The 12041-nt window shown below is 43.9% G+C and overlaps 1 protein-coding gene across 21 annotated transcripts in view; it reads left to right on the forward strand.

Annotated features, from left to right (window-relative positions):
* The window catches only part of JADE1 (jade family PHD finger 1), a 65780-nt gene that overhangs the window by 26769 nt on the left and 26970 nt on the right, over window positions 1–12041 (forward strand). For 8 of the 21 annotated variants that reach the window (XM_001158814.6, XM_063809857.1, XM_001158765.6 and 5 more), the window contains exons 3-4: window positions 6722–6807; window positions 10138–10295. In XM_001158814.6, the coding sequence (XP_001158814.1) occupies window positions 6722–6807; window positions 10138–10295 (244 nt within the window). Of the gene's footprint in view, window positions 1–225; window positions 301–6721; window positions 6808–10137; window positions 10296–12041 lie in introns of all 21 variants that reach the window. The other 13 variants (XM_054683381.2, XM_054683385.2, XM_054683382.2 and 10 more) reach the window with 2 other exon arrangements.

Genomic DNA, 12041 nt, shown 5'->3' on the forward strand with positions numbered 1-12041 from the left:
TTAACTAATAATAGCCTACTGTTAACCGGAAGCCTTACTAATAACATAAATCAACATATTTTATATGTCATATGTATTATATACTGTATTTTTACAATAAAGTAAGCTACAGAAAATATTAAGAACATCATAAAGAAGAAATATATATGTATATATATAAAATATACTATTCATTGAGTGAAAGTAGATAATCATAAAGGTCTTCAACTTTGTCTTCATGTTGAGTAGGTAGAAGAGGAGAAGGAGGAAGAGAAGGCATGGGTCTTGCTGTCTTAGGGGTGGCAGAGAGAAAATTCTCACGTAAGTGAACTGGGCAGTTAAAACCCGTGTTGTTCAAGAGGCAACTATGTTTCTAAAACCTAAAGGACATTCCATGTTATCTTCAGTAAACCTGTAGAGGCTAATTTAAACATCAAGTATCCTTGTTTTTATCAGGAATTATATAGTATTGTTTATCTCAGGCCAATAGTAGCTCTGATCAGCACTGTTTTTTTTTTTTTTTTTTTTTTTTTGAGATGGAGCCTCGCTCTGTTGCCCAGGCTGGAGTACAGTGGCATGATCTCAGCTCATTGCCCGCTCAGCTCACAGCTCACTGCAACCTCCGCCTCCCAGGTTAAAGTGATTTTCCTGCATCAGCCCCCTGAGTATGATCAGCATCTTTATATATATGTAGCAAATGGTGTTTTTGTTGGTTTTGGTTGTTCTTAAACTTTGGTGTCTCTCAAAGGTCCAAAGGGAGATTGGTCTCATTCCTTACTTCACAAAGAATGATAGAAGTGTGCTGATACTGTTAAGATTTTCCTAAAGTTATAGAGCAGGACTTCTTATTCTTGTCTGACTTCCTTAAATTTCAGAGATTTGTTGACTTTCTTTGGGAAGAAGGTCTGGAGCCAGGCTCCATGTGGGCCCTCTCTGGTCTCCCTGTTTCTGCACCTGAGCTAGCGTGGAAGCAGTCTGTCTTCCCACCTATCAGAGCCAGGCTCTGCCCCATCACCTGTGATAAGGAATGGGCAGAAAGGAAGCCAGCTGAAATTTAAAATTAGTAATTTTCCCACTGACTTGTACTTGGACCTCAGCAGAAATGGTGGGTGAGTGTCAAATGTTTGTGTGTCAGTTGGTTGAAGGCCTAAGTGTATTTAAGTATGTTGAAACATTTCTGGGCCAGTTCTTTGAATGTATGTATGATGCCTTTGTTTGTTGGAAGTGGAAGTGAGTTTGGCTGTAGAGCTGGGCTATGCTGGGCTAAAAAACTATGGTAGGTATAGGGTCAGCCTCTGCTCTAAATGACAGTTATATCAGATGCTTGTCTTCTATCATGCCGCTAAAACAAATAAACAGTAACTAGATTAAATTTCCCTAATTTGAGATGGGAATTAACACAGCATTGCTTTAGTCTAGTACAAGGCTAGCTTGGCTTTTAAGTAACTCATAGATGCGTTTGTCAGGTCTGTGTGCCCTTGCTGTGACACCAGACTGCTGGACTCGATACTTGCCAGTTTTAAGCATCTTACTTTGTTAAGCTGGTTTAACACCCCTAAAGACAGATACCAGCATATTATTTAGTGTCCAGAGCAGTGACTGAGACAGGATGACTGCTGTTTGATCAGTGGCAAGGTTCTTTCATAGTTTGCATTTTGTGGTGCAGCGAACACGAAGACTGCCATTCATTCTAATTTCTGAACCTTTCATGCATGGCACAACATGAGAAGCTTATCACACACCAGCTACCAAATGTGGAAGGTGTGTGCAGTATGTGTTAGATTTACTCTTCAGGTTTTCCTTATTTTAGATCTAGGGCAAGACAGCATGGCTATTTTTAATATTTCAAAGGGTAGTGAGTGTTGGAGATGTCTGTATAATAGGACCTGAAGGAACGTGGTGCCCGGGCAGGGTCCATGCTCATGGTGCTACAAACTCTGTGCCTTTTATAACTTTATATTAACCCAAAAGATTCTGTTTTAATGGAAGCTGGGGATATTAAAAACAAGACAATGTTTTTCCCCACTCAGTCTTTCCCATGTTTAACATGAGGTAATGTAATATAGAATTGTTTTTAACAGTGTATGTCAAGAATTTTAAGTCCTTTAAATTTGTCAGTAAAGTGAACTTTAGGTAATAATTTTACCTTGTGAATGGCAGTAAAATACTTCTAGACATTATTAGCAGATTTTTAGAGTTCCTAACTCCTTTCCTGAAAGCGAAAAGAAAGTAAAACAAAATTTTACTCGTCATGTGCTTAAATTAGTTTGTCATTAAATATCAGCACTCTGGAAACAAACAAAATGCAAACCAACCCAGTGTAATCTTACCACGTGGTTTTTAACAATAGCAAGCACACTGTTTTTAATAAGTGCGTGATGTTTTGCTGTAGTATAAATCACTGACTCCTGGTCCTTTTAGTATTTAAAATATTCTAATTTCTGGTTTGACCCCACTGTCCCACCCCCAATATTTTCCAGAAAGTGTTTATAAATTTTGTTTTAATTAAAAAGGAGTGTTAATTATTTTGATTTTAATAATATTCTGGTAGCTTCCTGACCTCCTGGGAATGTCTGGGGAGAGCCTGGCTGTAGGGAGAGGTGTTGGTGTAGCAATGTCAAGACACTCCCTTTGAGTCTCTAGCCTGTGGCCTTCCATGAATGTTTCTGTAGATGTAGGTGCATTCCAAGCAGGAAACAGTGGCTCCACAAATCTATCTTTAAATGTATTATTGCTTTATTTTCCTTGAGCTCAAAAGCATATCTTCTATTAGGTGAAACAGGAGTAAATTCTTAGTGCCTGCCACCTTCAGTTCATGGGTTACAGCGATGGTTACAGCATGATTGACTGTCCTCAACAATGACATTTAAAAAAAAATTATCTACTTTTCAAAGAAATATTGAGAATCTGCTGTGTGCACAGCACTGACTAACTTAGCTATGCTCTATGTTGTAAATTCTGCGTCTTATACCAGTGGCTCTTGATAGATTAACTTTTTGATACAACAAGAAAATGAGAAGGAATAGATCACCAGCAAATAACTGCTCCTGGACATGGAAGTCAGAGCAGTTCCCTCGGGTTCACAACCCCCTCCCAGATTCTCACTTGGTTCATCAGCAAAGTCTAGGTTTTATACAGACCACTTGTGTAAAGTAAAATAGAATTTTTTTCCCCTTACTGTTAATGGATGGTATCTCAGTGATAAATGTTTAATAGCTTTATTGAGAAATAATTGACATACAGTGAGCCTCTGAGCCTCATATATTTAAATTGTGTACTTTGATACGTTTTGACATGTTTATACCCATGAAATCATTGAAATCAAGATAATCCTTCCCTCCTACTTTCCTCTAGTCTTCCACTGATCTACTTTCTGTCACTATAGATTAGTTTGCATTTCTAGAGTTGTATGTAAATGGAATAATACAATATGGACTCTTTTTTTTTTGGTCTGGCTTCTTTCACTCAGGAGAATTACTTCAGCATTTATTCATGTTTGCATGTATCAGTAGCTCATTCCTTTTTATTGCTGGATGGTGTTCCACTGTGATGGTGTTCCACTGTATGGATATACCAGAGTTTCTTCATTCACAGTCTGTTGGTGGATGTTTAGGTTGTTTCTGATTTTTGGCTTTTCTAAATAAGCTGCTAAGAGCATTCCTTATGCCAGTGATAATTTAAATTTAGTTTCTTTACCAGTCTTTCCCTGTCTGCAAAGTGAGTTTAATAGGATTAATTTTGCTTTTCCTTCTTCTGTATTGTATCAACACTAGGTAAATTAAGAGGAAAAGGAACAGACTATTTTTGGGTGGACTAGAGTTTCTCTTGGTTATTACTATTGGATACCAAGTATGTAGCATCTTTGTATATCTGTTTTTAAAAGCAAATGTGGCATAGACAGCAATTTTCAGGATTTATGAAAGCAGTCCTAGGAAAAGTTTTCAAATGAGTGTCATTATTTGGGTTGTGTTCTATGCCAGCAAAGCTGCAAGCTTCCTGGGAACCTTGGAAACTACTTGGGAGGGATCCTGACAGATCCTCAGGAAGAGACAAGAGGGTCAGAAAACCTGAGAATGAATGAATTTGTTGTTTCTGCTTTAACCCTGAAAGTATTTGACTCTGAAGACCCTCTTCTCCCCACTTCATGTTAATTTTTAAAGTATAGCAGTGGAGTGATTCTCTAAATTTCTGGCTTTGTTCCTTATCATTTATAACCTTTTCCATAGTAATTCAAAGCAGAGGAGGACCATCCCTTTTTGTTCTGCTTCTCTTCCCTTCCCCAGACCTTCTGATAATTCCATCCAGACACTGCGTGTGCTTTTCCTCGTCTCTTCTTTCAGGCTGTGGACCGGCTGGAGGATGGCCTCCAGGACAAGAGGGAGAAAGAGAGGCCTCTTTATAGACCCTAGGAGCCACCCAGCCACCTTCATCTCCAGGTTCCTAACTCGGCGTCTGTCTTCCTTTTTTCCAGTAATGACCAGATTTAGAACTTCTGCAGGTTGGGCTCACCCCAGTGTGCCCAGAATATTTCTTTCAGTGTGGGAGTGAAATATTCTTGTTCATTTAGAGTCTAAAGAGGCACACTTAGTATTTTTTTAAAGAAGAATTTTCTAAAACATTTACTGAAATGCCACGGGGCCACCAGCAGGAGCTCCAGTTCTGCTGATTGTGCTGGCGGAACAGCAGTCAGTTGACCTAGTAATGAGCCTCAGAACTGGTGCTCAAGGGTAGTGCCGACGTTATCCCTGTCAGGGAAGCATGGCAATCCCATTTGGTCTTGGTCATCGCAAATCTGATGATAGGCTTATGTGCAGAATCTATTTCTTAAGGTCCCCAAGGTCTTAAGGGTGCTTTGATTCTCTGTTCCTGTCTCTGGAATCTGTAGAGATAAGAGCTTCCTGTCTGAGTGACAAATGATTTCACTGGCAGAATGGCAGTTAACCTTAAGCTTTTTTGGCTTTTATTTTTCTGGATTTTGTTAATTTCTGGAAAATGGTACAGTAGGTGTTCAGGATTGGGGTGATGATTATTAAAAATAGGAGGTGGAGGTGAATTATCAGAAAGTTGGACAAATACTACATGTGGGTGTTAGGGTTGTTTCAGATCTCTGGCAGCAGTACGGCACCCACAAATGGAAGATTTTGCACTTAAGTTGTCTTTGTAACAAATTAACAGGAGGCAGAGGCAGAGATGGAGAAGAGGAGCTGGAATTATTGGGAAGTTGAATTGACCTACCATTGATTGTGTCCTGAATGAGAAGAGTCTAGGACAACTCTTAGATTTCTGACGTCAAGTAGAAATGGTGGTAATAGTCATCAAAGTAGGAATGTAAGAGGCAGAACAGGTTTGGGTAAAATGTTGAGCTCAGTTTTTATAATGCTGAGTTGACAGATCTAAGGAATACCTTAGGATTGATGTCTTATGTGAAGGCGAAACTGGATCTGGAGCTTGGGAGGGAGGTTAGTCTGGGAATGTAGGTCTGGCAGGTTCCTCTGGGTGTGCTGGGTAAGACTGTGGACATGGGTGAGCACCCCCTGGGGAGAACATTTGGAGCAAGAAAAGAGCAAAGAGTTTAGGAGAAACCCATGTTGATGGGGTACATGGAGAGGAGGAACCCACGGAGTGGAAAGAGAATTGCCACTGAGGCTGAGGGAGTATTTCAGGCAGGATGGAGTTGTTGGTGCTGAGAAGTGTCAGGGCAGAGAATAGATCAGACTTGGCAGCAGTTGGGAGACCCTGTTAGGCAGCAGTTAGGTACCGTGTTCTGGGGGAGGCCAGATGATAGGAGTAGACCCCCCTTTGGAAGAAAGGCAGAGAACAGAGCCAACTGGAATTTTCATGGGAAAGTGGAGCAAATTTTAAAGGTTATTTGGCAATTGGCCCCTTAGTCTTCACTAAGTTTGTTTACCTACCGTCCTCCCTTCTTATGGCACTACGCTAGCTATTTACTACACCATAGGCCTGAGGTTCCCTGTCTAGGGATTGCTAAGTTTTTATGCCTTGTAGAGTGAAACCTTTTTTTAAAAAAGTGTTTTAGAAAGCTTCCTGAAAACTCAGTAAGATGTTTTTCTTTTCTTTTCTTTCTTTCTTTCTTTTTTTTTTTTTTTTTGACAGAGTCTCGCTCTGTCCCCCAGGCTGGAGTGCAGTGACGCAGTCTCGGCTCACTTCAGCCTCTGCCTCCTAGGTTCAAGCAATTCTCCTGCCTCGGCTTCCCGAGTAGGTGGGATTACAGGCACCTGCCACCACGCGAAGCTAATTTTTGTAGTTTTAGTAGAGGTGGGGTTTCACCAAGTTGGCCAGGCAGGTCTTGAATTCCTGACCTCAGGTGGTCCACCTGCCTTGGCTTCCCAAAGTGCTGGGATTACAGGCGTGAGCCGCCACCCCTGGCCTGATATTTTTTCAATTTGTATTTAGCAGCATGAGACTTTGAACCTCTTCAGTGCAGGCTTATGGGTGAAGACTACACCTGCATGGTGTTCTTAAAGTCCTCTCTTCTGTTGGGTGTGGTCCTTGATAACAGCATCCCTGCACAGAATGAGCACATTAGGCCTGCTCATGAGAGGTGAGAGTTAAATAACTGATGGACGTGGAAGAGCTCTGTGAGAGCCAGGAGGGCATCACAGGTGGTCTCATGGTGCAGTGCTGAGGTGAGCCTGGGATGAGTTTGGGTAAGAAAACCCTGAGAACACTCAGTGACCCCTGCAATTTCTAATGGTTCTTATTTGGATATTTGTTTCTTTAGGCCTGTCAACTACTTGGTCCCAGAATTCCCGATCCCAGCATAGGAGAAGCTCCTGCTCCAGACATGAAGATCGAAAGCCTTCGGAGGTACTTCTTGAATGCTTGCCTGACCGTGCATGAATATATGCTACCCCATATGCCTAGTTGAGTGGTATCTGTTTGTGCAGTCCTGGGCAAATTATTCAAATCCTTGTGCTCCAGTTTCCAAATCTGTAAGACGGGGAGTGTCTACCTCATAGGATTGTTGTGAGGATTAAGTGGGTTAATTCACATAGACTAATACATGCAAAGCATGTGAATAGTTGCTGGCACATAAAAAGTGCTCAGTAAATGTTAGTTATTACTATTAATTACATTCTTTTTTTCCTTTCCTGTTGCATCTTCGCTGGCTCCCAACAACTTTTCTTCCTCTGGCCAGGATATCAGCAGGTTCAGCTGCTGCCAAGTCACTGCCAGCCTCAAGTTAGTTTTAGCCATGGGTTTGTGGCTTATTTGGCAACAAGCAAAACTCTGGGACTTTTGTTTAGGGGATTATGCTGAAGGCTTTCCCCATTCTTTCTCAATTTGTTTCTCATCTTATGTTTCCTCTGCTCCCTAACTTTTGTTATCTATCTATCTAAAGTTGCTTTTAGGTGCATTTCTTTCTGCTGGTCTTTGTTTAGGGGCCCTTATGAGACCTGAGGTCTGTTTATTCTAAAGACTTTTGCTAGGCTTTAAATCATCGAAGAAAAAGCATTTTATTTTATCACAGTTTTCAAGTGAGAAGGTTATAGGAAGAGTTTCTTTGGTTGAATGCTTTGCTTTGTGCTGCTTCTTATGGGATGAGTTCACAAACAGCCTCATCCTGTAATGGCAATGCATAGGCAGATATTCCTTGGAGGAACTTCCCGGGCTCTAATAGGGAACGTCAGAAGGCTGCCCTGTTGTGGAGTAGAGGAGTTATTTGGTTGTGGAATAGCTTCCTCCATGGGGAAGTAGTTTACATCCTTTAGAATTGTGGAAAACCATCCCAGGAGGCACTTTAGCATGAGATCAAATGTACTTGGGAAGGTAGCCACTTCTTCCCCTTACTTTATTTCAGGCCTTTTTTCCTTTGAACCTTTAGTGCTCTCTTCCTTTTCTTTGCCAAGGAGAGTCTCTGCTGCTCTTTATTTCTTAATTCCTTGTGCTGTGTCTGTAACCCCCAAAATACCTTTCTGATGTTCACACTAAACTCCTGTTACTTCAGCACAGGAATACAAGGGGGACTGAGCAGTTGTGACCTGGTGTGACGAGGGCTGGTCCCCAGTGGTGTAGTTCGAAACCTACTTCCAGCACTGACACCAAGCATGGAGGAGGGGGCCCAGCAGCACGGGTTGCTGTGCTGGCTTTGTCCCAGCCCTACATTTTGGTCCAGATGTTTTTCTCAACCCTGAGTCCAAACTATATGTATGGCACTAACATACTCTACCAGAGACTCCAGAGTTGACGTCCATTTGAGGGCCTTTGTTTCAGTTCTTGACTGAGTCTTTGAGCAAAGGAATAGCAGGCTGCCTTTTTTTCATTTCATTGCTTCAGTTTGATTTTCTTTCTTTTTTGGCAAACTCCTTTGTTTTTTATTTATATCAGTTAGTTGGAATATGTTTTTACCTGATTGGCTCTTGAAGGTATAGGCCCATCTCTTAGGTTTTAAAGTACTTTTCTCTTGGGGGCCAGGGAGTTGGTGTCCACTGGGCTGGGCACCTGCTTCTGCGGCTCTGTGCTTGAAGGGAAGGATCCTGGTATTACACGTGATTTTTGTGGGAGGTGCATGGCCTAATTCTTGCTTGTTAATAGGTCTTTAGAAATGAAGAGTGGCATACTGGGGAATAGTCCGTATGGAAAATGACAGGCAGGAGAAATGGCCTCTTTATTCAGACACTGCCTCAGACTTTATTATGGTGAAGTTTATTAAAGTGATCACTAGCCTGAAAAGCCACCAGGAAAAACAAATATGGACCTATTAGCAGGCGTATGATGTGAACTGTGCTTAGTAGCACAAGAAAGAACTCCCTGTCCTGAGAAAAGAGAGTTCAGCATTGTGACTTGTGTAAACAGACAGGGCAGCTTACAGATGCAAGCTTGCTCGATGCCAAACACAACTTTGGGCTGGTCCTGATGTCAAGGTCAGAGCTTTCTTATGCAGCCTTAGACACCAGTGGGCCAAGGACGAGGCTTGAGAGGGAGCCAGCTGTGCAGCCCTGGCTGGGAGGCGGTGTTGTGCTCCACCCCAGGGGCAGGCCTCACTGACCAAGGATGAATGCCACAGGCCCAGGAGTCTGCAGTGGCGTAGGCACTGGGATGGCTGCCTTTCCTGTGGTTTCCTTCATTTGGCCTGTGATAAGGAATTGGGGAGCTCTCTCGGTAGAGGGGCACTGTTGGATCTGCCTGTTTTTGGCAGAGTGGGGAGAGGGTAGTGACTTTCTCTATTTCCTTTCCCCACAAATAACTCTTCCCAGGTAGAAGTTTTGCCAGGTGAAGGTGTGCAAACAGGTTTTTTGCAGGCCCATCAACCCAGTGGCCTGTGGTTGCTTCTCTTCCAGATTTTTCTAGGCCAGCCCAGACCTTGACTTCACCAGCTACCATACCATAAACCCTGGTGCCCTGGGAGGTAGGGCCTGGGTGGGGGCAGTCTCATTATAGAAGGTGAGTCCCTGGCCAGGAGCAGTGGCTCATGCTTGTAATCCCAGCACTTTGGGAGGCCGAGGCAGGTAGATCATTTGAGGTCCTGACCTCAATGGTTTGAGACCAGCCTGGCCAACATGATGAAACCCTGTTTCTACTAAAAACACAAAAATTAGCTGGGCGTGGTGGCATGCACCTGTAATCTCAGCTACTCGGGGGTGCTGAGGCAGGAGGATAGCTTGAACCTGGGAGGCAGAGGTTGCAGGGAGCCAAGACTGTGTCACTGCACTCCAGCCTGGGTGACAGAGCAAGATTCCATCTCAGAAAAAAAAAAAAAGGAGATGAGTCCCTGGTGGTTCTGGGTTTTGGCTTGAAGTTGTTACATGGTTAGTGGAGTTATATTTCTAGAGCACCCTTGAGTGCAGTATCTCCCTTCAGAGATTTCCAGGTACATGTTTTCAGCAGCCCTTTTGGTGAACTGAGAGACATTTTTCAGAGGCGGACAACAAGATTTTTTGTTGTTTTTGTTGACGTTGTTGTGGACACTATGGACTGAGGGAGTGAGAGGGCAGTGTTCCCTCAGCACTGCCACCCCCCATGCCTGAGTGAGGTAAAAGGCGTGTCAGGCAAAGTTTTTCTGTAATAGGTCAGGCTTGTTCTATGTTGATACAGTGACCTTGTTACATGGCAGCTCCATGGTTACATTGCAGCTGCCAGCACTCTGAATAAGAATGCAAATATCAAATGTCAGTGTCCCTTTCTCTTCCTTTCCAGGTGTTTAGGACAGACCTGATCACTGCCATGAAGTTGCATGACTCCTACCAGCTGAACCCGGATGAGTACTATGTGTTGGCAGATCCCTGGAGACAGGAATGGGAGAAAGGGGTCCAGGTGCCTGTGAGCCCGGGGACCATCCCTCAGCCTGTGGCCAGGTAGAGATGCCCTGAGGACAGAAGCCTCTCCACCCACCCTTGCTCTTCTTCCCTGACAGCAGGCATCTGAGAAGAGACAATTTCTGTGGGAAGAGACAGTTTCTGAGTTAGCATTAAAATATCATGAGGCCTCAAGTGGAAATAGAAATGCAGGAGCAACATACTTCAGGCATACAGGGTAGTGGTTTTGAGGGCCATGAGCCTCCAAACTTAACATTACAGCCACCACTGTGGGGAGGTGCTGCTGTCTTATGAGAGGAAGGCAAATTCCAAGACATCCTGGGAAGTGATGGGCTAGGGGAGGAAAATTTGGGTGTTCACACGTCTGCATCCTCTTTTCCTGCCCTCCGTATTCGCTCTGGAGAGTGGCTCTCCTGGAGAGAAGCATCTAGCTTTGTTGGGAACTAGCGCGGGCAGCTGCTCTGCCTACTGCGGTTGCCTCTGCCTTTGGAGGAGGACAGGTGTAAGGAGACCTGTCAGTTAGGGTTTGTGGAGAGGGGAGTTTTGGAGGGATTTATTTTGACTGGTCACATTATTCTTGGGGTACGTTCTCTGGATTTACTGACTTATCTTTAAAGATCCCTCAGGGTCGAGTCCCTGCTGACTCTCCTCACAATCAGGTTGCAGCTAGTTTACTCATTTCCTCACTGTGCCGCTCTGTGCCACCTGGAGAGTCCTGTTAGGAGGGAGGCTTGAGTGCCCTCTGTGCTCAGCCGGCACCTGGCTTCTCCGCCATCATCAGTTGGCTGCTGCTTTGTGAAATAGTGTCTTTCTCCATGCCGAGTCATGACTGAACTTGCTTCCTGGCCCTCACCCACTTTGTGTCTCTTTTTTGGGCACTTAAGATTATCAAATTTGAGTTGTCATTTTGGGATCTCTGGGGAGTCTATCCAGTGGTGACAAATGCCCCTGTCTTACTCAGGTTTAGGTGACCAGTCAGGAGTGCCAGGATGGCCCCCACAGGCTAGAGTCTGGACCTGTGGAATGGAGTGGTCATGGGGCCCTGCGGGGCAGACCAGGTATCTGCCTCAGAGCCTGTGTCTGAGATGCAGCATCACCTGATTCAGCACTGGCAGCCCCAGTCCAGGAATCACTTGCTGAATGCTTCACTTTCAGTGGGGAGCCAGGACAGAAGTGAGCATTAATACAGCTTGTGGAAGTTTTACAAGCTGTATTAAAGTTGGAGCCCTGAGCAAGTTGGATCCCTGCTCTTGGTTGAGTAGGAGAAATAAATCCCTTCAGTTTGTCCATGTCAGTGTCATGTAGATAAAATCACTCCCATAATATAAGGGTGATGAAGGTACTCTGACAAACTCTGGGCAGCCTGTTGACAGTAATTTAAACTGTGGAAACATATGTGGAAGGACTTTGTTGAGGCCTGGGGTCTGTGATTAGGAAGGTGGCCTTTTTTTGGTTCCAAGTCGGGAGTGATTTGCTCTCCTTGCACATGCCGTCTTATTTTGAGTGGGGTGAGTTGGAAGGCACCACTCCAGGTGTTAAAGGTCGGGAGAGATTGTGTGGCAGTACCAGGAGGAGAAACTTGTGCTTTTGTTCCTGGGATCATGGGTGTATGTTGGGAGAGTCAGTCCCCTTCTTGGCTGGGACTCTGTTTCTTAGATTTTTTGGTAATGGCCTTGGTCTTATTTCCTTTTTTTTGTTTGCGTTTGAGACAGTCTCACTCTGTTGCCCAGGCTGGAGTGCAGTGGTGCAATCTTGGCTCACTACAACCTCCGCCTCCTGGGTTCA

The sequence above is a fragment of the Pan troglodytes genome, chromosome 3 (genome assembly GCF_028858775.2).
Source record: "Pan troglodytes isolate AG18354 chromosome 3, NHGRI_mPanTro3-v2.0_pri, whole genome shotgun sequence".
Lineage (NCBI taxonomy): Eukaryota > Metazoa > Chordata > Mammalia > Primates > Hominidae > Pan > Pan troglodytes.